Below are 26019 nucleotides of genomic sequence, written 5' to 3' on the forward strand. Positions count from 1 at the left end.
GCAGAACGGCTCCAGGTGGGCAGCAGCTCCTCCTGATGAGATGCTAATATGGATCTGCACAGGCAGCTCACACGGGCTGTGACAGAGCTCACCTCGCATCCATTTGTCACTCAGGTTTTTGCTCAGGTGAGGAGGAAGGCACTGTGTGTTCCCAGTGCAATAACCTTGTTCGGGCTCCGTATTCCAGGGTCAGGTGGCTTTGCAGAGGAGTCGAAGCGCTGTGTGAGTTTGGGCTCAGGCTGTGGTCTGGGCTGTGATGGATCAATAGTGCCAGGGAAGGGACTGACATGGAGGGGAGAGGAGGAGCCAGTGCTCCCACAGATCTGCTCTCAAGCAGCCTGGAGCTGCTGTGCTTCTTTATTTTCAGCCTGGGATGTTTTGGGCATCTGTTATCCTCTTTTCCTTTTTAGAGGAAACCCCTCCATTCCATCCCTCTGAATACCTCCCCCCATTCATTCTGTCATGACCTGAAGGGGTTTTATAAACAGAAAACCTGTACTTGTGTCCCTGTAGGTTTCCCTCTTAAAAGCAGAAATACATTTTTGAGCACATGAAAGGCTGAACAGAGTAAATAATTTTTAAAATTAAATTCAGGAGCTCAGGGAAAGGAGCTGCTGTGGTTTCATGCCTCCTGCCAATACCCCGACTGCTCCCAGGAATGCTGTGGTAGGCACCAGGCAGTTCCTCACCTCTCTCTTGATAAATGAATTCTGAGCCAGCCACAAATCACTTGGAACTGTCAGAGCAGACCTGTGACATCATTTTTTGAAAACCCCAAGCCATATCATCCATCATCCAGTAAATATTGAGGAGTCAGTGATTTCCACTGGAGAGTTAGGGAGCTGCTGCCTCCCTCCCGGCTGTTGCGGCGGGTGGGAGCGCTGGGAGGGGTGAGAGGATGAGGAGAAGGGAGGGACGGGCAGCGCGGGGCTCGCCGGCTCAGACAAAGCCGCCGCAGCCGCTGGCGGAGCGCAGGGACCGGCGGAGGGGAGGATGGAGCCCGGGGGAGCCGGGAGCCCGTGGGACACAGTCCGGGTTTAGTTGGTGCCCCGGTGCACAGGCTGGGTCAGGGGAGGGGGGGCAGAAGCCTTTTGTGATCTCAGCACTGCTCGTACGCTGGAAGGACCGACCGGCGCTGCCCAACAGCTCCCTGGGCAGAGCAGCAATCCCGTGGAGCAGACAGCAGGAATCACCCCAAGAATCTGCAGATGACACCGTGAGCTCTGTGTGTGCAGCCATTGCAGCAGAGCGGGGAGGGATGGCTGGAAGGTACCAAACCGCTTCAGCTGACCAGAAGGTTCAAAGGAAGCAAACTGGGGTCTCCTGATCATCCTTTTCTTTGCATCCACGGTGGAAACAGATGTGCCAGGGAGCCTGAAAATCTGCCTGTCTTGCATAGCAAATTCTCTGATGAAAAGGAGAGCTCTGAACTTTTTTTCTCATATTTAAGGTCTCGAGTTTTTCTAGAGGAGAGTAACAAGTCACTGGACTCATCCCAAGGGTGAAGGAAGGGAGAGCTCGTCCATACGGCTTCCGTAGGTGCTGGGAGGAATCTATCGGAGGCTGAGGGGAGGTGGCAGGGCAGGGCTCAGACTTGAGCTGCTGCAGGAAGAGGAGAGGGTGTGCTTGCATTTGCTTGCTTTTTGTTTTGATGTGGTTTGGAAGCAGGGAACCGAAATGCCTCCTCCTGCAGAGCTGCTCCTTGTCTGAGCAAGGGGCTCGATGCGGCGGCTGCGCAGGGCTGAAGAAAATGAAGGAAGGTCAAATCCAGGTGTGCGCCCAGCGCCTGGCAGGGCCGGAGGTGTGGGGTGAGAAGGGTCCCGACTGCGCTGTCGTGCGGTGCAGCGGCAGGGCCGGGCTCTCCGGGGCAGCCAGCCCGGTCCCGGCAGTGTGCTGGAATGCCACCCGGCTGGGGCACTGGTAGAATGACAGTGCCAGGGCTCCCGGACTCGTGCTCGGGATCCCCATGACACGGTAACGGCGAGACAAAGCCCCTGCCATGGTTTGCCTCTCTCAGGACTGCTGGGAAGGAAGAGCACAAGCCCTTTCTCTCTGCTGCTGCAGTCTGTGCTTCCTTTGTCTTGCGTGTCTTCCCGCGGACAGCCTGGGCTCCTGCTGCTGTTCCGAGCGTCCACCGTGTCTGTGCTGGCTTGGCTGCACGAAGCTGTTTTCTCTCAGGCTGCTCTGCGCTCCCTGCTGAGCAGGGGATGCATCTGGAGGTGCACGGATGAGAGGACTGGAACAGCTCCGTGCGTTCAGGAGCGGCTCCGCTCCCTTCCCTCGCACCTGCAACTGCCTGGGAATGCCTCGGGTGGAAGTTTGCTGTTCTCCTCCCGCCCCCTTCTGCTGAGCCAAGGAGTGGACCCGCATTCCCGTGGGGTTGGGCTTCATGTGTTTGTCTGGCGAGGAACTCAGGAGCCCTGACAGCAGTGCCCGTGATCTCGGCGCCCCAGCAGCGCCTCTGAACCTCTGCCCGGGCGAGGAGTTTCTTTTCTGAGTGTGAACTGCGGTACAGGTTGCACCCAGAGCCCACGGAGGCACTGGAAGCTTGTTGTCCATGGTCTGTGCACACAAGAGCAATTGTCTGCCAGCTGATTTGTTGTACTCTGAGCATAATTTTTTGAGTTTCTTTATGGTAATGACTATGATGTGGCAATGCCATCTGTCCTCCTCAGAGTGCCGCTGCTACCGCCTGAACGGTTTCTCCCTGTTCAAGCGGCTGCCGATTCCTCTCTCGTCAGGTTCGCGGATGCTGGAGCAGAGCGTCGGGGAGTGGCTGGAGTCCATCGGCCTGCAGCAGTACGAGAGCAAGCTGCTCCTGAACGGCTTCGACGATGTTCGCTTCCTGGTGAGTGTCCGGGAGGGACCCCGGGCTCTGAGGAGCGGGTTGGCCAAAGCTTCCCGCGTTACCGGTGCCCCGTGTCGGTGCCAAGCAGAGCTGGTTCTGCTGCCCGGCACAATGGTCTTGGGGGGTGTAGAAGGTTTGACAGAAGGAATAGATGAGGGTTGTGTTGGGTCTTCACATTTAATGCAGGTGTTACTGCTTTTTCACTGGAATTTTCATAGAAAATTTTACTTCATCTGCCCCCTAAATATGTACTGTTTGATTTGCTCCAGAAATGTGAACTGAAATTCACTGGTGTTCTGAAGGAGTCCCTGAACAGTCTGTGCCCTGGGCTGTGAAGGAGGCAACAGACTTCTTGCTGGAACCGTACTTGCTCTTAGCATGCAGGCAGGATGTTAATGAACTGTACCTAATTACATTGACACTGTTGGCTCTGAAACCTAATGACGACAACTCAGTACTGCTCAGTGATGAGGGTTTCTAATAACCAGGGTCTATAAACTTGAAACCGCATTGTGTGAAAAACTGAGAATTCGTGTGGAATGCTGAAGTGCAAAGATGGAAAATCTTGGTCCTGCAGGAGAGTTCTCCTTGCATGGCTTAAAGAAGTGCTTTTGATGTGGACTCTGAGTTTGGCAAATAACAAAAAATGGATGTAAACCTTTGGAAAAGTCATTCCGGTTAATGTTGCATCCTGCCTTGGAACGGTGGGGATCCCTCTGGTACTGGGGATGGTGTGGAGAGGTGACACCAGGAGGATGTGAGGGGCTTTGGGAACACGCAGTGGCCCTCAGCGGTGGGGAGGGCAGGGGAGGCAGGTGGAGAGAGACAGGAAGCCAGGAAAGGGCATGGATGGAGTGCAAGGAAGCGACACCTGAGCAGTGGCTGTTGGGCTGCTTTGGGGTAGGGTGTAAATAAGCTTTAAAAAATGACCCAACCAACAGGATAAATATCATGGGATCTATCCAGATGTATCTCCAGCAAGCAGCTGGTCCCTTCATCTGGCAGAGTCAGTGTTCCCCCCAGAGCTGTCGTCTGCTGTGGTTTTTCCCCCAGTGTCCCACCAGACTGGTCCCAACCCCCAGTGCACTCCCGGCTTCACTGTGCTTTGTGTAGGACATTCAGCTCCGTGCGAGGGTCCCTGGGTGTGCTGGGGCAGTCTGACATGACTTCTGGGGTGCTCTGGAGGTGGTGCAACAAATTGAAATGAAATAACCCTGTAGATCCTTTTGGGATGCCCTGCTGATGGATCTGTGACCATTATGGGGTTGGTGGCTGCTCTCACCCAGCAGTGGTAGATAAAATGCTGCTCCCCTGCCTGGCCAGGGGTGATGGACCTCACTGAGCTCAGAACTTCAGTAGCAAAGGTTCCTGTGTGGTGGTGTTAGGTACGTGATAGGATTTGCTTTTGTCATGGCTGGATGTTTTTCTTCCCTGTCCAGTGCTGAGTGGCTGCTCCCAGTGCAGCAATTGGCTGCAGCTCGATTCAGGGAATGGGACACTCCTTGCTCATTCCTCTCAAAGGTAAAAGGTCAAATAATTTCACAAAGATTTCCTGCAAATCCCTGCTGATTTCCATTTTACCGCTTATCCCTTTTCCTAGGGAGTTGACTCCAGCACCCGTGCCAAGCCTGGCTTTAAATCCATTCATCCCAGCCCTGGGAACTCCAAGCTAATACATCAGCCCAGTAGGAAAGTAAAATTATTCAGAATTCTTTCCTCTGTGATGTTCCTTGCCTTCAGTTTCTGGTGTTGGGGAAGTAAAACCATCAGGTACAGCACAAGTGAGGAACAAGTATTTAATTTGGTTCTGCTGGTGATTTTGATGTTCTTGGATGAACTGTTAAAATTGCAGTGACCACTGAAGCTGGGCAGACCAGGAGCACTGAGTGCCCGAGGCACTGGACGCCTGGCAGGCTGCTCAGTCCTCCTCTTCTCACAACCATTTCTGCCCTACCTGCCCCTTCCAGTGGCTAACAAAGAATATTCCAAACTAAGTGGCATTACTTTCCTGGAGTTAAACAGTTTCTATAAGAGGATTAGTCCCTCTTAGGGCTTCACTGTGTTCAATATTTCAAGGTCCAAAGAACACCAGGTAACGGTTTGCAAACTGCCAGATGGGCTGTGAGGCTAATTAAGTTTTAGTAGCCAAAATTAGGAAGTTGGAGTCCTTTGATACAGTAACAGTTGTTTTCTGTGCAGGATTTTGCTTTGCATTGCTCCCTGCTCATAGAGCTGCAGGGTGTTCCAGGTGCCAGGATGCTCCTTTTTCTCCAGGGTCCCCCAGGTGCCATTTGGGGGCAAACAAGAAGCTTTGCAGGAGCAAAGTGTTTGATGTGCAGAGGTCGTGCAGCTGCAGAGCAGGGCAGTCCTGAAAGAGCCCTTTAATGTACTGAGGAAGATACTCAGCCTGTAGCAGGTTACTCAGAAGAGGAGTAAGAGCAGACACGAGGAGCGTGTCCTGTCTCCGCAGCGGGGACAGTGAGAGCCAGTGTGTGCTGGCACCACTTGGTGCTGTTCTTCCCTGGAGAAAGAGGTGTTTAAAGTGCCCTGTCTGCCCCAGGAGTGGGGCAGGGTTGCAAGAAACACAGACTGAGGGTGCTGGCCTTGCTGGTGCTGCTCAGTGCTCTGGTAGCCTGTACTTCAGCCGGTTCTGGTTTCAGGGATTCCTGAATCCCTGGGTATTTTCAGCTGGCTCCTGTTTTAATTTGCACCCTGTGTCACAAGAACCTTTACCACCAGGTAGGGAAATGATTCATGAACGCACCGTGTGTAAAGGGAGTCTGAGAAGTGCTCTGTAAATATATTTGGCTTCTTAATTAGACATTAATGTAGGAAGGCAGAAACAGGCATTGTTTCCAAGAATAACACTTCCGTTATTTTCAGAGCTCCAGGGATTGGGGATTAGGGGATTAGCTGTGCTCTGGCCACACACCAGCACTGTTGCTGGTGATGACTCTGGGCAGGCTGCACCTCGGGTGGACAGTGGGGAGGGAGTGAGGGTCCTGCTCCTCTCGGGGTCTGCTGTGCACCAACAGCTGAGGGGGGCTCTGGGTTCCTGCAGCTCCTACAGGTTTGCAGGGACTGGGAACCGTGAGCGTCTCCCAGGCTGGGCTGTGAAGGGGGAAGGTGCGGTGTGTTGGAGCCAGGCAAGGTCCAGTGGAGGCCTCTCTGCTCCTGGGAATTCCAGCTCTGCATCTGGGACAAAGTTGATCTTGGTCTAGCGATGGCTTCACTCAGGGATGGGTATTACTTGCACAAGTCAGCAGGATTCTTTAGACATTGATGTGACGTGATGCCTTCACCCATGTACGTGTTTCTGGAAGGGACCGAGGTCTATGTGGATCTCAGATTGTGTAATCTTTCAGCTTGGCTGAGGGAAGAAAGGAGTGATGAAAGATAAATTTAGGTAGCTTAGTTTTCCAAAAGACTTGAGTTCTCTTTCCACATCTGCACATTGAACCACATCTCCGTGTCTGCAGAAATTCTTCTACTCCCTTCAAGTTGCCTGCAGTAGCTTTGCTGTGTTTATGGACAAGGCAAGGAAGAGGCTTTCCCTGTTATTCTATTGCTCTCAAGCACAAACCCCACTGTCCGGTGCAGCAGCTTCTTGCCCTCTGGGTTGCAGAGTGACCTTCACGGGCAGCACCACTGCCACGGGGCAATCACACTGGGACACTCAGCTGCTGCTTTTCATATGGAGCTGGAATTGGGCAGCAGCCTGTACAGGCAGCTGGGATTAGGAGGAGCTCAAGTGGAGATGGCGCTTCCAAGTCTTCTCTGCTCTGCAGCCCGCTGGGATTCCTTCATTAGAGGGGAAAGTTTATTTGTGCGGTGGGTGAGCACAACTGAGCCAAAGCTGCTGCCAGTGGCTGTGCTGTCCTTGACTTAGCAAAAATACAGCTCTGCAAGTAGGATAAAATCCTCAGCAGAGCTGCCTGCCAAATGTGAACAGCTCCAGTGAACCAGGAATATCCCACCACCACTGGTGGCAGCCCCGCTGCCTTCCACGTGGAGGAACGTGACCCCGGGGTGTGAGCCGAGTTCCAGGAGCCCCATTGCCTCATCCCTCACCAGAGGAGGGAAATGAAAGGTAATATCACAAAACTGCACCAGTGAGTGAGAAGTGTCATCCAGAAAAGTGCACAATAAATGGACTTAATTGTCCTTGGCAGGTAATGAACCAGGGAGTAGGAGAGCAGAAAAAATATCACAGGAATATGGACCAAGAGGGTTTCTGCTGCTCCTGGAGCTTGGCCCCATTTTGTCAGCTGTGGTCAACAGTGCATCTGCTGCAGATGCTTCACGTGGGAATTCCATAGGAGATGAGCTTTGGGATGCCCAGTGCATTCCTGGTCCTTGCAGCAAACAGGGAATGGCTGGGGAAAGGCCAGGCTGGACTCTGCCCTTCATGAGAGGGAAGGGATGTGGCCACTGTAATGAGAAGGAATTGCAGTAATTGATGGTAGAATTTCCCCACAGAAATGGGGAGGGGAATGCCATTACCTGCTCTCTCACACAGTGTTTTGTGATCCCACAGATCCTGTAAATGTGTCTGAGATGTTTGCAAAAGCTTTTCCCTTCCCTTGGGGCACGGGATAGTTGCTGCTGCCCCCGACAGTTTCCAGGCTGACATCTGAGAAGGGCAAACCCTGTGTGCTCTGGCAGTTGTACCAGTGTTCTGCAGTTGAACTTTTTATTCAGTCCAAAGGTATTTTGATTCACAAATGGGCAGGTAAAAGAGAATATAAACCATTTTTTATGGCTTTTTTTTATTGTTCAAGCCTGGATTCCCATGGAGTGTGTGGAAAGCAGCTAATGCTGATTCAATGAGACAGCGTCAGAAAGGGAAATCTGTTCTCTGCATGTAGTGCCCTGGGCTCCTCTGGTGGGGGGGTTATTTATTTTTTTATAATTGGGAAGAAGCAGTGGAAAATGATGGTGTTGGAAGAAGGGTGTGTTTGCAAATAATTTAAAGTACTGACATTAATTTGATTCAGAGCAATTCAGTGCCATGTTACATTATCCTGCAGTGGTGTTCCCTAAAGGAAGAGCCTTTCCTTTCTCTTTGCCCCTCTGTGTGTGTGGGAAAATGAGGATAAATTCAGAGCTGAGGCCTTGGCTCAGGTTGACTCACCTTGGCTGGGTGTGTGAGCAGATCTCAGGGCTGCTCGTGTCTGCCCAGGCTGAGAACAGCCCCTGCTGCCCAGGGACAGGGTGTGCATGGAGCCGGGTCTCCTCTGCTCTGCAGATCCCTGGGATTTGGATGTGGACTCACATCTGCATGATCTTCATTCTCACCTGGTATCTACCCCACTGGAGGACGTGGTGGTTCCTGTGTCCTCAGTCACTCAGCTTTGCCTGATCCACTCCTGACTGGCCCAGCTTGGCACGCAGCTGCTGGTCCCCTGGGCAGCAGCCAGGCTTTGGGCGTGCTCTGGGAGTGTGTCTGCCCCAGAGCTTCTTTCTATTTTCATATAGAACTTGTCATTTTATAGTAGCCATCCGGGGAAAACTAAACTGACATGTTCCAGTAGCTGTTTGCACCTAGGAATGATCTGGGAGAATCAGGAACCCACCAGAGACCCCTAAGAGGGTTTTACTGCGTCTGCTGGTGGTGAAATGCAGCGAGAACATGGCATGACTGCAGCTGGTGGAGGCAATTAGTGCAGGGCCAGGTGAGCCCCCTGCAGCTCATGCTTGGGCTGGTGTCAGGCTCTCCTCAGCCAGGCAGAGGCTCTTGGGTGGCTGGTTCTGGATGTGGTCCTCCCAAACCCGTGAACAGCTTTGCCCTGAGCTCACCAGAGCCGGTGGGGGTAAGGAAGCCCTGCCCTGCCAGCTCCTGGCCATGCTGCCCTGCAGGGATCGTGGTCGGTCCAAGGAGTGCCTGGCCTGGTTCACACCAGCTGGAGGTACACCACCAAAACGGCTTTCATTTGTTTTTGTGACATGGGGCAGCAGTACAGCAGCCACTTTACACAGCATTGTCTGTGTGTCACTGCTGCAGCCCCCAGGAATGTGTGTCTGGGTCCCCAGACTGGTTGTGCCGCCCTGCACGAGCCCGTAGGAGTGGAGTTGGACCCTCGGGTGAGGGCCTCTGCCAAGCCCTGAGTGGGAATTGCTTCTACAAGAAAATGAATTTTGTTTGGCAGCTCCCTGGTGGGTTCCAGCTGGTCCTTGGAGGTTCCCAAGGACTGTGCTTTATCCACCATGGGATGAAGGGGTGTTTGGGGTGTCTCTGGAAGGGAATGGTGAGAGCAGAGACATGCAGGGATCTGGGGCTTGAGGAGGTTTTTTGATCTGGGAAAACGTGGCAGAGCCGAGCCAAAACTCCCTGGATGATGGAAATGGACTCCATGGGGAGCAGCCAGGTTGGAGTGGATTTTGAGGAGTAAAGTGGGTGGACCAGAACTGGCAATTTAGAGGATACTTACATTTGATTTATTAGTAGCTCCAGGCCCCATAAACATTAAAAAAGCCATTAAAGTAGCAGTTAATTTTTTTTCTCTCAATAAAATTGCCTGGACTTGACAACCATGACCGATTCCCTCCGTTGCCATTGTCACGCTGCCAGTCTGCATGGGGAAGAAAATTAAACAAAAATGAAGTGATTGTGTGCTAATCTCGGATTTATTGTAGGGTTTTGTGTATGAGCCCCTTCCCCAGTCGATGCTCTGTGGAGAGCTGAGGCTTCGTTGTTGTGCCCGTGACTAAACAAATCTTTTCCTCCAGTTTTCACTGACCTACCCCAGACTGCAGATGCCATTAAGGGAAGGCACCAAACCCTGTGGATCATGAGGCCAATTACAAATGCAGATTTATGTGACCAAGTGGGGTCCCCTGGCTCTGAGACTGGGGTGTGGGGCCCAGCTGTGGGGTCATCAACCCAGGTCTGTGCTGAGCTGGATGTGTCTCCATCTCCCACATCCAGGCTTTTGGTTGCCAAAAGCAGAGCAATAGCAGTGACAGCAGAATCCTCGAAAAGATGCAAATTGTCTCAAATGCACTGAGGGGGAAAAAGAAAAAGAGCTTTGTATGCACAGAGAGCCTTCAGCTGGAGCTCTGCTTGGGATGTTTGCAGGAGCCTTTGGAGTGTGTTTGGGTTTTGCATCTGTTGCTTTTAATAGCGGACACATCCTGGTCCCCGTCCTGGTCCCCGTCCTCCCTCCCACCATTGCCCAGGCAGGGGCTGCTCACGGCAGCACCGGCGTGAGCCGAGCGAGGCGTTGGGGCCACGGCTGCTGGCCCAGCCACGCTTCCCTCACGGAACAGTCCATGCCTCAGGCCCTTCCTTAGCTGGAATGAGAGCGTGGACAGACGCCAGGCTCTGGGGAAGAAGCAGCATCTGAAAATTGGGTAGTTAAATGCCTGCAGAGTGTCCTGCTGGAGGAGGAATCTGGCAGATTTTGGCAGCGCTGCCTTTGGCACACTCGCTTTGGGGTCACCTCAGTAGCAGGAGGGGATGCTGCTGCTGCCAGGTAACCTCTGACTGTGCTTTTCTCCTTTAATGACAAACCTGGAGCCTCACGGGCTGTTTAATTACACTGCAAGAGGTGAAGCGTGACCAAAGCCGACCCTTCCTCCAAGAACTCCTTTCTCTGGGGGGTCGGGTGCACCAGCATCCCGGCAGACCAGGAGAGGACATGGGTCACTTGGCAGATCCCTGCCCTCCCTCGGGCGATGCAGAGGGCTGAGGTGGGGTCCAGGAGTGCCCCTCATGGTGGTGTGTGTTTGTGCCTCTCCACAGAGGGGGCTGTGTTTGGCTCAGAGGAAGCTGGAGGCCAGGTTGGGGAATGAAGGTCCCTCTGACCACTTAGCAACCATTCTGTGCCAGTGGGAGCTGGGATGGGACTCGCCTTACCTGGTTTCAGATGTCTGACTGAGCTGATCTTTTGGCTCTTTGGGTTGCCAGCAGGAGCAGAGGAGTTCTGTCCTGGGTCATGTGTTGTGCTCCCCATGTCCCTTCCCTGGCTGAGTGCATGAGCTCAGGGAGGAAATTGTGCTTCTGTGTCCATTGCCAAGAAAAAAATTCAGCTTCCACTTTTTGGGGGACTTTTTTAGGGATCATCCCAGTTCTTCTGGGAATAAAAAATTGCCAAAGGTTTTCCTACCAAGGCTGACGGATGTGTGCACATGGTGCTGCACTGAAACCTGGATTAGTGCGGGGATGTATGGTCCAGGGACAAACCCTTCACAAGCCACCTGCAGTGCAGAAGTGCCAAGGGCTGGTTCCTGACAGAGCACAAGGTGAGGTGTTGGGATGAAGAGGCTGTCGGATGCCCCTTCCTCCCCCAGGGTGGGTGAAAGTGAGAGCTCTGGCCCAGGTCAGCCCCGAGCCACCCTTGCTCCACTCAGAGCTGGGGCAGCTGGGAGGAACACGCACTTGTCACAAGGAATAAAATTGGAAACACGTCTTGGGAAAGTCGTTTTGATTCTAATTGGCATTTCTGAGGCTGCTGCTGGAGGCTCCTGGACTGGGCTGATGCCAGAGCACATCCCAGAGCTCTGCTCTCCACACTGAGCCCGTCCTCAGAGGACCCAGAGAGGGGCTTGTGAGAGTCAGGGCCGATCTGTGCCCTCATCAGGGCATCTGCTGACCTGTGGCAGCACCAACAGGGACCTTTGGGTAAAACCAAAAAGCAGCAGTGGTCCAGGCAGAGCAGCTCTGTCCCTTGGCTCTGAGGGTGTGTTGGGTGCAGACAGGTTTAAAGTCTGGTTTAAGCAGCTCCTCTGTACAGCTGGCAAAGGTTAAAAGATCTCCAGTGTCTTTGCATTTAATTATCTCTTTTAGTGGCAGATTATTGTTTTTCATGGGAGATGAAATCTGGATGGGTTTGAAGGACATTTCTCCTGCACCAGGGGCTGAAATGATTTGTTCAGAGCTGCTACGCTTCGTCTATCCTTGTTAAGTACCCAGGGAATATGGACTGGCACCAAGGGAATTTAATGTGACATATAAAAATAAGGAGTGTTGGAGAAAGCTGTAGGCTTCACAGTATTTAACTACCTTGTATCCTTGCTACATAGCAAGCAGCTTTCCTTGAATTTGAGATGCCAAAGGTGGAAGAACACCTACTGCCTTGCTGTGGGGCTGGCACTGGTACCCTGGGAGAGCAAGAGCCTCTATCCCTGTGCTGCTCATGTGGCAGTGTGGCTGTGCTAAGGGGGATTAGCACCAAAGGGCTCAACGTTGGAAAGTTAAGCATGAGTGAAAATGTAAATAGGCTCAGCAAGCTTTTTTAGTTTTTATACATGAAAATTACACATCACCATTGTCACAACTCATTTGGTTGCCAACCGTTCCTGCTGTCCGGGTGGCACGAAGGGAAGGGCTGGCTGTGAGCTCTGCCCTTGCCAGCATTGTCTCTGTGCCTCCCCAGCTCCCAACCCCGGCTCTCTACAGAGGGATGGAGCTGCAGGGCACCAAGATGGGCAGGATGGGAGAGAGAGCAGGCTCAGGCAGCAGGAACTGCATATTTTGGGTACCCGAGGTGTGATGATAACCTACTTGGGGACTTCAGTCCCTCCCCGTGCTCCTCCCCAGGCAGGTCAGTAGTAGCTCTCCAGACTACTCACAGGAGAAATCCCATCACTTGCTCTAGCCCTCTTTGTCCTTTTCAAAAAGCCCTTCTGAAGCCTCTCCCTCTGGGAGATGAATTCCTCTCACGTACACTGCCTCCAAGGACCTTCTGGCAACCCCTACAGCAGTGCTGCAGCATCAACAGTGCCAGGTGAGGTGCCTGTCAGGGGAGTTAATCCCCTTTAATCTGTTCCCTCCTCCCCTGAGCCGAGCACACAATTTCCTGCTGTTACAGGAACGTACATTAAATGTGGCTCTTTGGCTTAAAATTTGTGAGAAAGGGGAGGGATGTTTCCATCTTTCTGGTGGGATGCTGCTGCACACCAGCCAGAGGTCACTGCCCCAGCAGCAGCAGCAGCCCCTTGTGTTACTCACGGGGGGGGAATTTGTTTACAATCTGACAGAGCTGCTCTCGTGCACCAAAGGGGCACCCTGGAGCCTTCAGCATCAGTCTGCCTCTTACTCATTTTGTGCAGTTGAGGGGTGCACAGAACAGCTCCTGTGACGTGGTTCCATCCATGCATGGTGTGTTATGTGCAGCATCACCACCCAGGTGAGCCCTGGTGTCCTGACTCCTCCTGCTGTTTAAACAACTCTCAGACAAATGTCTTTGTGCTGCAGCTGTTGGCTCAAGCTCTGCCATGGTGCTGCCCCCCAGCCCTCCAGGAATCGAGTGTCTGGAGTCCAGGCTGCCAAGGAAGAGAGATGCAGTGGAGCCACAGCCACGGGCTGTGGAGACCTCTGCCTCCCACCCCCCCTGCTCTTGTGTGCTAAATGACTGTAGTCTGGGCTCCAGGGCAGCTCTCCTGTGACCTGGGCATCTCTTACCTGTGGCATTCATTCCCTGTTTCCCTGAACACTTTTCTGCGGCTGAGGGAAGCAGCTCCTGGGCAGAGCCGTGTGGTGTCCTGCCCTGCTGTCATTGTGCCAGGCTGTGGCAGGGGCGGGAGTGATGCTGCTGAACAGGGGCTCATGAACCAGGCAGGAGCAGGGACATGCTGGGGGCAGGGATGGCTGCTCGGTGGGCAGCTCACTGCCTTCAGCTGCTGCATTTAAGCAGATTTCACTCAGCAAAGCACACAATCTGAAATCCCACAAACGTGTGGATGGGAAGGAATAGGAAGCACTTGCTGCCCTTTGTGGGGGAGGCCTGACAACCTGCCCCTCACCTTCTCCCCAGCCTGGCCGGCCCGCCCCCCCACAGCAGCCTTTAATTGGGTTTCTCTTAAAAAAAACAAAATGTGGAACAGTGAAGCACTGTCAGCACAGACCTTCTGCTGGGACTCTCTGGGGAGCAGAGGGAGGCAGGGCCAGGGAGGGGGTTCGGGCTCGAGCTGAAACCTTTGGTCACGCAGCAGTGTGGCTCTGCCAGCTGTGGGGAGACGTGCCCAGGCTTCCCGCTGAGCTCTGCCCAGGTATGAGGGCAGGGAATCAGGTTGTGGTGGGTGGAGGCTCTTAAATGGGGGCAGAGTCTGTGTGCTCCTGCTCTGCAGGGGGAAGGGGGCAGAAAATGGGCTTTAACAGTGCAGTGTGTGGTGACTGGAGCATCTCTGCCAGAGCGGGTGGCTGCCTTCTGCCCGGGGCTGGAGGAGACACCTGACCTTCCCCTGCTCCCAGGGAAGGCAGTACAGGTTTCTCTGTGGCTGTGGAGGGAGGCTGAGCAGAGCTGAGGGCCCCTGCTCGGGCATGGAGGGGGCTGGGGTTTGTTGTCCCCTGCTCCCGTGTCACTCCCTCCTGTCCCCCCCACAGGGCTGTAATGTCATGGAAGACCAGGACCTTCGGGACATTGGGATCGGGGACCCGCAGCACCGCCGGAAGCTGCTCCAGGCTGCTCGTTCCCTCCCGAAGGTGAGCACCGATGCCCTCCATGGAGCAGGGACAGGGCTTTGCCCAGCACGGCTGTGAACTCAGGGGAAAACAAAAGCCAGTCCCTGTGTCTCTGGCCACAAAGGGATCTCAGGGGCTATGGGAAGGGTTCTGGGAATAGCAGGGAAGAGGAGGATTATATTGGTCTGCCAGGCTATGCGGATGGTGGTGGCTCCATGCTGGGGAGAGGGTGGCTGTTCCTCCTGCCAGTCCCAAGAGCATTTCTTGTTTATACAGTGATTTTGTTACTGTAAAGTGCTAGTGGAGATGTGCTGTAAACTGATTTTCATTGACCCCGTATCCCTCAGGATCCCTGCAGCTTTTAACCCCTTTCTTGTGTTTTCACAGTTGAAACCCCTGGGCTGTGATGGGAACAGCCAACCGTCAGTTCCTGCATGGCTCGACTCCCTGGGGCTGCAGGATTACATCCAGTCCTTCCTCTCGAGTGGCTACAGCTCTATTGACACTGTGAAAAACCTCTGGGAGCTTGAGATAGTAAATGTGAGTGTTGCCTCTCTCTGGCCAGGGCACCAAGGTCCTACCCCCTTCCCTGGGGCTGAGACTTGCCATGAGTCGTCTCACGAAGCCACTTTGTGCCAAGGGCAGGAGAGCCCACGGTGACCGTGGTCTGTCCCTGCAGGTGCTGAAGGTGAACCTGCTGGGCCATCGGAAGAGGATCATCGCCTCCCTGGCAGACAGGCCCTACGAGGAGCCCCCGGCCAAGCCGCCGCGGTTCTCACAGCTGAGAGTGAGTCCCTGCTCGTGGTCCTTGCCTGGCTCATGTGGCTGTGAGGGCATGTCAGTGCTGGGAGAAACGTCCAGTGTGCCTGTTCAGCTCCTCACCTCATCCTCTCCAGCCACCCAGGCAGCAGATACCAGTGCAGGCGTGACCCTGTGATTGCAGTGAGTGGGGGAAGGTCACACCCAGCCCTTGCAGGTCAGCCTCTGGATGCTGTCCCACAGGGAAGGTCAGGCCACTCCTTGGGATCAGGTGCCTGCACTGAAGGGGTATAGGGTGCCACCCCCACCTCTGCCCTGCACCAAGGGGAATGCTGAGCCCACTTCCTCACCCTTGTTTCCTGGCCAGACATGCAGCAGTCTTTGGCAGGCAGGAGTGACCCAGCCCATCTGGAGAAGGGCTGCAGCTGGGGCCTGGTGTTTGATTGCACCGTTGGGAGCCGGAACCCATCTCCCTGGCCTGGCTGGGCTGCTGAGAGCTCACACTGTCACTGCCAAATAGCACTCAATGAGATGTGTGGATGTTGATTTTTGCTGCAGGAGTGGCAGCATTTGGATGTCAGGCCCTTGTTATGGGAGTCGTCTGGGAGGGAGCTGTCACGTTCCCATTCTTCCTGAAAACTGAGAACTGAGTTTGGCAAAAGCCACGGGGCTCGCAGCGACCCTGAGAGCTCAGGAGTGTGGTGGTGTGTGCTGCTGCCTTCTCCCAGTGATTGCAAATCAGCTTCCTGGAGCAGGAATTGGAATGATTAGTTTTTCCCCATCCTAAGCATCCCGTTCTTGCTCTGCTGCAGAGCTCTGCATTCTTGTCCTGCGTTCCCAAGTCTTCCCAACACAAACAGCCTTAGCCAAAGTGAGTTGGGCTGCTGTGCCCTGCTTGCTCACATGGGATATTTTAGGAACCAGGTTCAGGTGTGAGAACAGAGAGGGTTCACATTGGTGCTGCACCAGGAGAGTGCCAGGCCTTTGCCCACTGCTCATCCCCATGAGATGGATGAGACTGAAGGCAGCAGGGCTGGGGGGGGAAGAAGGATCCTTTGGTGCAGCTCAGCTGATTGAGATGCTGCCCATGGAGGCTGGGTGAGAGAATGGGCCATTTGCAGCATTTCCTGGCGCTGCAGCTGGTGGATCCAGCGCTGGCTCCGGCGCAGGGGGCGGAGGGACGTCAATGGCAAATCAAGGGAGTGGGTTGAATGGGACTGAATGGGACTAATGTGGCTGCAGCTGTGCGGGGGCTGCCAGGCCAACCTCCCACTCTGCTCCAGGGGCTCCACTCCTGGGCTGGCTGATCATCAGCACCCTCGGGTGCTTTGCTCAGTGCTTTAGGGGAGCCCGTTCCTCTGTAAACACCCTGCCTGCAGCCCGGTGTGTCCCCTGCCCCTGGGATGAGCTCGCAGAGGCAGAGGTGTGCTGGGCAGAAGGGGCTGCATACCTGGCTCAAACCATCCTTGAGCAAATTATCAGTCTCGTGCAGAAGATAAAGGGTGGGATCATTGGCACTGAGGCAGGAGCCCCCAGAGCAGGAGCTGACCCCATTAGCTCTGCTCTCTGCACCCTGTGCCAGGCAGTGTAGAGGGGAGTGATGGGGGGCACAGCCCAAACTGACTGGGAGCCTTCATGGTGTCTGTTCTTTTCAGTGCCAGGACTTGATGTCCCAGACCTCATCGCCCCTGAGCCAGAATGACTCCTGCACAGGCAGATCTGCTGATCTCCTGCTGCCCTCCGGGGACACCAGCAAGAGGCAACACGACCGTGGCACTGAGGTTGCTCCCTACTCCAGAGCTGAGCGCTACAAAGCACAGGTCAGTGGGTGCTTTTGTGTGTCCAGGTGGCCTTCTGTGCAGGCTCCCCTCCCTCTGGAGCCAGGGAGGAGGTAGGGTGATGCAGAGCTGGTCGAGCTCAGCTTTCCTCAAGCATTAGAGGCAGCAGCTCCTTTATGCCTCAGTTTCACCTCAAAAACAGGCAGCTCATGCTTCCATCAGAGCTGGCACCTTCACCTGCCATGTGCTGCCTTCACCCAACCCCTGGGGGACTTGGCCATTGCCAACCTCAATCACCTCAGCCCAAAGAGCCCTCCTGAGAGTTGTTTCAACCCAGGTTGGACCTGTTGTGGCTTCACATCCATGTTTCTTCCTTCCAGGAGGACCGTCGGGAATCCAAGCTGACCCTGCGCCCCCCCCAGCCTGGCTGCCCCATATGCCCCAGTCCAAAACTGGCAGCACCAACCTGAGAAGCTCATCTTTGAGTCCTGCGGGTACGAGGCCAATGTAAGTGGCTTTTGGCTTGTGGGTGTGATGAGGATGAGGAGGCTCTGAGGTCAGGCCATTGCATGTGGAGTTGCAGGGCCATGGCATTGCCTTGGCAGGGTTTAACATCTCCCCCTCCTCCAAACAGTACTTGGGCTCCATGTTGATCAAAGACCTCCGAGGGACAGAGTCTACACAGGATGCTTGTGCCAAGATGAGGGTACGGAGGCCCTGGGGCTGCTTGCAGCCTGTGGTGGATGATGTGGATTGGGGGATGGGGGATCTCAGTGAAGCTGTGGTTCCCCAAACCCTGCGGGGGCCCAGACCACCAAACAGGTGGTGCCGCTGTCGCTGCTGAACTGCCCCTCCCCAGCACTGTTCCCTGTAGCTGGAAGGTCTGTGCAGTGGGAGACTGGGTGTTTTCATTGGGGAAGGGGTGGCTGGGTTCACTTCAGGTCCCCATCCCTCCCCTTCTGTTTCCACCGGGAGCTTGCTTTCCTCCTTCTGGTCCAAGACCCCCAAAACCTGCCTGTATGGGCCTGGGGTCTCTGGGGTGGGCTGGGGCAGGGGTGAAAAAGGGAGCATCCATTCACAGCTGATCACTTGAATGTTCTTGTTTCTGAAGAAATCCACGGAGCACATGAAGAAGGTCCCGACCATAATCTTGTCTATCACATACAAAGGGGTGAAGTTCATCGATGCCTCCAACAAGGTGAGCTGCAGATGCCTTGGAGTTGGTGTCTGGAGGGACAAGACCTGCAGTCCCACCTGCCTGGGGGCTGCAGGTCACTTTTTGTGGCTCCAGAAGCCACGGCTGGTCCTGGGGAACTGCTCAGGCTGTGGGGGAGCACCAAGGTGATGATGGTTACCTAAGTGCCAAAGGCTTGGCAGACTAGCTGTTTGTGGACCATGTTGCCATTTATTCTTGCCATGGGAAGGAGCTGGCTGGGAGACTCCCCCTCCCTGCCCCCAGGACACACTCCACAGCCACCGTTTGCTGGGTGTATTTGCCATCCCCAGAAGGGTGACAGGTGCTTGTGGTTGACCCTGGCAGAATGTCATTGCTGAGCACGAGATCCGGAACATCTCCTGTGCTGCTCAGGACCCCGAGGATCTCTGCACATTTGCCTACATCACCAAGGATCTGCAGACCAGCCACCACTACTGCCATGTCTTCAGCACTGTGGATGTGGTGAGTGGGTTACTGCATTGCGTCTCCCAGTCCTTTACAGTCCACTTGTTTTATCTCTCAGCTTTGTTAGCAAGTCACAGACCAGGATCTAGTCCCTTCTAGGGTTCCTTCACCATTTCTACCCTAAAACAGTGCTGGCTCCAAATGCCTTTACTTTGGACCTCTGTGGACAGTATTTGTCTGGCTTCGTTCCTGCAGTCTCCAGCACTGAATAAAGCAGGGCAGGAGTTTTCCCTTCTGGGGAATGTGCCATGCACAAACCCCTCACATGCTCTCAATTATGTTGAGCATAATGGGCTGATTTAACAACCTTTTAACTCACTAAGAAGGTGGAAGCATGATTTGCTTTTATACTTGGGCCAAATCAACTGCATGAGATGTTTGGGCTTTTTTTCTTTACGCTGCTGAACTGTGGTGCTGGTGGGGCCAAGAGGCAGGCAGGAGGTCCTGGGGGAGGTGTGGGGACTGTGCACAGGGTGACCTGACGGCTTTGTGCTCTGTGTTCTCTCCAAGAACCTGACGTACGAGATCATCCTCACGTTGGGGCAGGCGTTCGAGGTTGCCTACCAGCTGGCCCTCCAAGCCCAGAGAGCAAAGCCTCTTGGTGCTGGAGCAGGAGAAACGATTGAAACAAAATCTTCCAAACCAGTGCCTAAACCGCGAGCCGGCATGAGGAAATCTGCGGTACGTGTGTGCGGGAGGGAGCGACTGCTGGTCTGAGCTGGGCTTTCCCTTGGGCACCACACGCTTACACCTCCCCTGGGTGGTGGGGGGAGCCCAGGTGTGGCTGAGGTGCCTGTCAGTGCAGGTGCTGCTGACACTGCAGGTCTGTGCCTCTGTCAGTCCTGTGGTGGGGTTGGGGCTTCCCCCGGCAGGGGGAGGGCAGGCAGAGGTGGAAATGGCCTGGTGGAATGAGGCTTAAGGGCCCTGCTGGGTCCAGCACAGCTTCCATGTGCAAACCCTGCAGAGCCACAGTGACATCCATAGGTGACCTGCAGTTTGCAGTACAAGATTCCTCTGTAGCCAAAACCAGCCAAGACTGGAGCTGCCGAGGAGCAGGGACTGCTGCCATAAGCCACTGCCTTCCTTTAATGTCTCCTTTTGTCTGTGTTCTGCTTGCTCCCCCCGCTCAGGTGCCGCTCCCTCCCGACACCCGCTGTTGTTACTGTCACACCTGTACAACACACCGCCCCTCCTACCTGCCGCTGCAGTCTGTTAGTCCCGGAGCGAAGGTCTTTACCCTTCTTCCTGCCATCCTCCCTTCTGAACTGACCCGGGCTGCCTCCCCACTCCCTGTGTCTCCTGCTGTGCTCCCATGTCCTGCCTCGCTGCTGTCCTCCCCCTGCTCGTTCCAGCCCGTGCCGTGGGTTCAGACAAGCCCCAGGGATGTGCTGCTCCCACCTGCTCCTGCTCAGCAGCGTGGCAGCTCTCAGCTAGCTCTGCTGCTCTTGCTGGTGGTGGTAACTTCTCTGTGGCACCCTGATTTAGGAGGACAAAGGGAAAGAGCCGTGCTTGGTCAGGAGAGTAAATCACACGGGAGGTCACCTGCCAGGAGCTGTCTCCTTCTCTCCTGTTTTTGTAGTGCTCCGTTTTTCATGCTTGTTTGAGATGAGTTAAGCTGTCACCGAGGGTGACAGGGACTCGCAGCCTAATGCAGGAAGTCATCTCGGGGTGCTGGGTTGAGACTGACGTGGCCAGACATGTTTTAGATGTGAAGGACTCAAATGTCTCCCCAGCAAGAGCTGCTTCCTTGCCCACGTGCACGTTTCTGGGACAGGCAGTAGGCAGAGCAGCAGTTGCTCTGTGCTTTGAATCCCCACTTGTTCTGTCCCAGAAGCATGGGTGACCTAACATGCCCTTTTCTCCGTATTTTCTAGCTGGATCCCCCTGAAGTGGACCAAGACTCTCAGTCTCATGCCAGTGTCTCCTGGGTCGTGGACCCCAAGCAGGACTCCAAGCGGACCCTCAGCACTAAGTATGAGACCACTATCTTCTAAAGCCGACACCGCGTCCGCCCCGTCTAACCGTGCCTTTGCGATCTGATCTGTCTGCTCTTCTAAACTCCCTCTTCCTCCAGCTGCTCGCCCTGAGCCCGTGTAGGCACCACGTCCAAGGCAGCAGCACTTAGGAGACTGTAGACTTAAACAGCTTTTGTACCTGATCGCTGCTGAACACTGTGAATCTCCTTACTCGGAAACAAGGGTAACGCGCTGTAGCTGAATGTGAGGCGGGAGGAGCAGAGGGCAGGCTGGGAGTCGGAGATGTGGATCCAGGAGAGCCGCCTGCCGTTTTCACGTCTTCCCCCTCGCTCTGGCACTGTGAATCCCTGGGGCAATGTGACACTCCCCAGGCCTTTTTTTCTATCTCACCTTGTCCTTGGACTGATGGAGACCTCTTGTCTCTGCGGTGCACACACTCCCTTCTCCTAGATCCTCCTCTTCCCGACTGAGCCACGGCTGTATACTGTTCAGTGAACTCACCTCTCCTTCCCTGCCAGTCCAGTTGACACTAACCACTGTGATGCTCTCTGCAAATAACACGCGGGCACTCCATTTCTCACGGTGACCCTTGCCCGCAGCCTCGCTCCTCAAAGCCCGGCACAGAACCCACTCCGCTGGGGGAGCGCTGGTTTGGGCCGGGTGTGATCGTTCCCACTGTGAGCTCTGCCCCTCGGAGATGAGGGGGGGGTTGGTTGCGTGCATTTCAGTCCCTCGTAGGTTTTTCTTCACCCCATAGTCCTCCTGTTTACACTCATCAGACTACTCGTGAGCTCTGGGCGCAGTTCTCATGGGGCAGCCTGTGGTTAAGCTTCCAAAGGCACATGTTGCTGTTAGCCCCGGGCTGGGGAGGGGAGGTGTGGGCTGGACACCGAAAGCAGCAGTTGGCATCAGCAGGGAGAGGTCAGGGAGCAGCCCTGGGTTATTTGCTCCTCATGTTAAGGGCAGCAGCAGCTTGTCCAAGCTTTGCTGGGGCTTTGGAGCTGCTGTGTCGAAGCTTCCATTTCCCCAGACTTGCGGCCAAATCTGACGTTTCAAAGTCTTTATTTAGCTCTTTCTCAGGAAGGAGTTTGATCTCCCAAGTCATTTGTGACTTAATGGCACTGAGTGGCAAACTGACTTCAGACTGAGGGCTGTGCTAGTGAGGATCCAAGCAAGAGGACTAAAAGTAAAAGGAAAGCTCAGTCTAGTAAATACATTTCATGTGCCACAGAGCCCCAATATAGAGCCAGCACTGCCCCAGGTGCTGCAGTGCCACCCTGCCAGCCCAGGCCTTGTGGACAGAACATTACTGTGCCTCAGGTGCTCCTCGAGGCTGGGTTTGGGTTCCATCAGCAAAATTCCAAGCTGTAAGAGTGCCCTAAGGTTTCTGTATCCCTCAAAGAGAAACTGCCTCACTGGTGGGGGTGGCAGTGCAGATTCTACGTGTAGGCATTCACCATGCAGTCGCCACACGTCCACCCGACTTCAGAGGGTCTGAGCTTTTCATCTCCCCCTGCTCTCAGCTGGGAAGGGCAGGTTCCTCCACACTTCCTAAATCTGGGTCACTAGAGCATGTGCCTTTCTAAGGGTGACCAAGCCCAGCAGGGATCACAGGCAGCCCTGCCCAAGCCACGACACTGCCAGTGTGTGTGTCTGTAGCCCTCACTCTCGTGTCCCATCTCCGGGGCCACTCGCCTCGTCTTTCCCAGCACGTGTTTTTGTATGACTTGGAAATTCATTCCATTATCTCCCTTTCTGTTTGCCTCTGCGAAGCTGAGCTCCAGGCAGCCGTCTCCTACCATGGAATGTAGTTACGGGGCAGAGACCTGGGACGCAGCGGCTGCTGACATGAAGATCATCTCCCTCTGGCACAGGCGGCTGCCTTGGAGTGGGTGCGTGGCTGCTCGGTGAGGGCTCCCAGAGCAGAGGGGGAAGGGACTCAGCCCCCGCTGAGGAAAACCACTCTCTCCTTTCCTAGCGAAGGAAACTTGAGACTTGGAGGCAGAGAGCGATGTCGCCTTTTCTAGTTTGAGACAGACGTCTTTCGACCTGTTTCTTTTTTAACGTGTGAAGTGACACAGAGCAAATGCAGTTCACGGTTTCAATGTAGCACCGCAGCTTTTTGTTGAGGAAAAAACCCGAAATATTTACTGAGAATCCCACAGTCCAGCGAGGAGTACGATAGAAAGTCTTAGCAGGGGCATGGTGTGCACATCTCTGACGGTACTTACTCTGCTTCAGCTCTGGGTGAACAGGAGAGAACGTCAAACTCTTGGATATTGCTTCCTCCCGTGTGAGAACCGTGCGGGGTAAGTCTGCATCCTGTTCTCCAAGCCACTCCATGCTTTTGTAGCAAATGGAAGTAACTTGAGGAAAAGAGTCTGCAAAGGATCTTTCCCCCCAGAGCGGTTGTGGCCAATATCCCCAATGGTACAATGCTTCCTTATCCCCTGAACTGTCGCGTTGCAATACTTGACATTTCTATGGCAAGGACCCCGTTTCTTCCTATTTCCACATTGAATTCCTGGGGACGACTCCCTCCTCCAGCCTCTGTGCACCTGTCTTGTTTTTAAATGCAGTTATGCCCTGAAGGGTTGGGGGTTTTTAAGTATATTCAATTGTGATTTAGCACTTTTTTGATACTAGCTCATTATTTAATTAGTGCAACAGTTTCAGAAGATGAACAAATAAGGAGTTAAACTTTGGGCATTACACTGAAACAGTCCATTCCTGAGGATAAACCACATCAGCCTGAGGGTGGCTTGGCCCTGTGCAAGCCCAGTGTCCCCAAAGACACAACCTCGAAGGGGCTGTGTGCTTGCTTTTCTTTTGAATTACAGAGTGTTTAACAGTGGTTTGGGCTGTGACTGACGTGTTTTCAGACTGTTCCCCTCAGGGGAGAATATTAATATAGTTGTGATTTAAATTCTTCAGATGCAAAATGTAGCGCAGTGCATCCGTTACGATCTTGTCAGGCCTTATCAGGGCTGTGGGACCTGCTGCTGCATGGGAACACTGTGCCCAGGTAATTCCTGTTTAACTCCACTTGCTGCTGTATGTCAGGATTTCCTTTAATCTCTCTCACAGTGAGGCTGGGAGAGAAGCAAACCGTGATCCCGAGGGCTCAGACCTGCAAAGGATTGGGAGGGAGAAGTGAAGATTTTGGGTGAAGTTGATGAATTTAGGAAACCTAACATTCCTTGTTATGCACATGTTGCAATTCATACTGGTGTTAAGTGTAAATATTTGGTGTGTTGGCAACAAGTTGTTGGCGAGATTGCAAATTGAACCTCTGTTTGGGAGGTTTCTTTTCTGACACGTGAGCTTTTTGGAGGTTGGCTTGGAGATGACATGGTGATGAAGACTCCAATCTTCAGGGACTGGGCTCAGTGACCCTGGTGGTCCATTCCAGCCCCACGTGTAACCCTGTGGTTGTCTTTAGTGATCCAACCGTTCTTTAGCCAGATACTCCCTTTCTCACCTGACAGAACAGTTGTTTTAGCAGTTCAGTGTGGTGGGATCTCTCAAGGGAGTCAGTGCTGGAGACTGACCCTGGGCCGTGCCAATTGCTGGCTCCTGGCCACATTAACCCACCCACTGCACAGTATTCGGGCTCTTCCTCCCTGCAGGGTTTTGTGGTATCTGGAGGAAAGTGCCCCAAATTTCTGGTGCTGAATATGACTTTGCATCAAACTGCATCTGCTGTATTTACCTGCCTGGGGGAAGGTGGGGCTGCCCTGGGCCTTGTTCCCCTCTTTAAGGACAGATTGTGTTTCACAGACTTTGGTTTGTGGGCTGAGCCCTCACTCACGGCCGGCAAACGGAGATGCTGAGTTTTGTCTTTTTTTATATAGGAGGGGATGATTTTTTTTTTTTTTTCAAATTGAATATGCTTTATCCTTTTTTATTTTGTGTTTACAAAGAAAAAAACAGCGCTAATCTTAGCTGTTCCGCTGACTTTAAACTTGCTTTGGGGTTGTTCTTTTTAGAAGAAATTATGCAACCTTTTTGGGGTACACGCCTGTCCCCCTCCCAGGGAGAAGATATGGCACCTTCCAGGCTGTACATGTCGTGAATTCTGTACCTTCAGGAGGCTGCTGAGACGCAGAGCAGATGCCAAATAGCACCAGAACACGTCCCGTTCTGTGTGCAGCTGAGGTGGAGCCAATGCTTTAATGCTCCTTCCACCCACCTCATAAGTTTCCAGCAGCAGCGTTTCCCCGGCTCTGCTCACATCAGTGGTTTGGAGCCGGTACAGCGCTCACAACGCTGCCTTGTTGCAAAGGTCTCCCTTTTAGGTCTCGCATTGGTATTACTTAATTGCATTTTTTTCCCAAAAGAAAGTACCTGTGCTGCTCTCACTAAGTCAACCCAGCTCAGACATTTTTCTTACCCATGAAAGAATAACCTGGGATTCCCTGACAGGGTAGAGACAGTCAAGTTCAGTTTGCAATGTGGAGATTTTTGCTAATTGTGATGTATGGCAGTGGGGCTGATTTGTATACAAATGTTATTTAATCTGTCTGTATTTTGATACTTGAATTTCCTTTTATTTCTTGTATATACAATTGTTAATCTGTTCGAATTTGTCTGAATTTTAAACATCTTGTGGTACCAAACGTAACCAATCTGTGCAACAACATAGACTGACCTCACTACAACAAGGCGAGATTGTAAATATTCCTGGGCTTCCAGCAGTCGTTTTGTTGTTTTCATAATTGTACAACTTAGAACAGACCGAATTAATAAACAACCTTAGACACACGTTTGTGCTGTTGTCTGTGGCCTCGGTGTTGTACCCGAGTCTCTTGGGTGTCTGTGTCTGAGCAGTTGTCCTGTGGGTGCCAGCCCAGGGGGGTTTGGGGCCGTGCAGGGGGGACAGCACTGGGGGCTGAGCAGCTGCTTTGGTTGAAGCTGCTCTTTTTTACAGCTAGTCATAATGACCCAAATATCAAATATTATTGAGACAAACTAATTTATGCATAAAATTGCATCCACATGTTCTGTTAAAGACAGCACAAGGGTCTGCAGCCACTGTGGGTGTGTTCTCTGCATGATGGTGTGTGAGAAAAGCTGACTTTACCCCCACTAATGTACATCTGCAAGGACTGTGCCCTGGCAACTGTCAGGACCCAAATGTACTCACAATAACCACCGAGATCCCTTTTTTGCTGCATGGCAGTGAGTAGTTCCAGGGGCCTGTTTCAGCAGCCGTAGCTTGTAGCATTTACCCAGTGAAGACCTGGGGCTTGCCAGGAACGAGGACATTTCATTATGTAAAATTAGAGCAAGAAATCTAGACATTTAAATACAGGTTAAAGTTCAGATTTTCATGTAAAATCTGGCTGATGTAAAATACTAATTATGCCAGGGATTGCTAAATATATCCTGTATGTTCCATTTCTGATATCTCGGCAAGTCAGGTTTTCAGGCTGACTCTGAAACACACGGAGCTGGTTTAATGGTTTGAAAGACTGTGTGGTTTTATCCCTCACAGCCACAGCCCTGGCTGGGACTGATGCCTCAACAGAGGTTACAGGCCCAGGGCAGAATTAACACCTTGAATTTAAAAG

The 26019-nt window shown here is 53.4% G+C and overlaps 1 protein-coding gene across 1 annotated transcript in view; it reads left to right on the forward strand.

Annotated features, from left to right (window-relative positions):
* ANKS1A (ankyrin repeat and sterile alpha motif domain containing 1A) overlaps positions 1 to 25210 on the forward strand; it is a 71724-nt gene extending 46514 nt beyond the window's left edge. Inside the window, 12 exon segments of the mRNA XM_027659849.1 lie at positions 2742 to 2848; positions 14175 to 14273; positions 14640 to 14792; positions 14932 to 15039; positions 16667 to 16831; positions 17170 to 17202; positions 17204 to 17296; positions 17424 to 17495; positions 17901 to 17987; positions 18330 to 18467; positions 18981 to 19151; positions 20345 to 25210. Of these exon segments, the coding sequence (XP_027515650.1) occupies positions 2742 to 2848; positions 14175 to 14273; positions 14640 to 14792; positions 14932 to 15039; positions 16667 to 16831; positions 17170 to 17202; positions 17204 to 17296; positions 17424 to 17495; positions 17901 to 17987; positions 18330 to 18467; positions 18981 to 19151; positions 20345 to 20464 (1346 nt within the window). The 3' untranslated portion in view covers positions 20465 to 25210.
* Positions 25211 to 26019: the final 809 nt, after the last annotated feature.

The sequence above is a fragment of the Corapipo altera genome, unplaced genomic scaffold, assembly GCF_003945725.1.
Source record: "Corapipo altera isolate COAL_440 unplaced genomic scaffold, ASM394572v1 77b, whole genome shotgun sequence".
NCBI lineage: Eukaryota > Metazoa > Chordata > Aves > Passeriformes > Pipridae > Corapipo > Corapipo altera.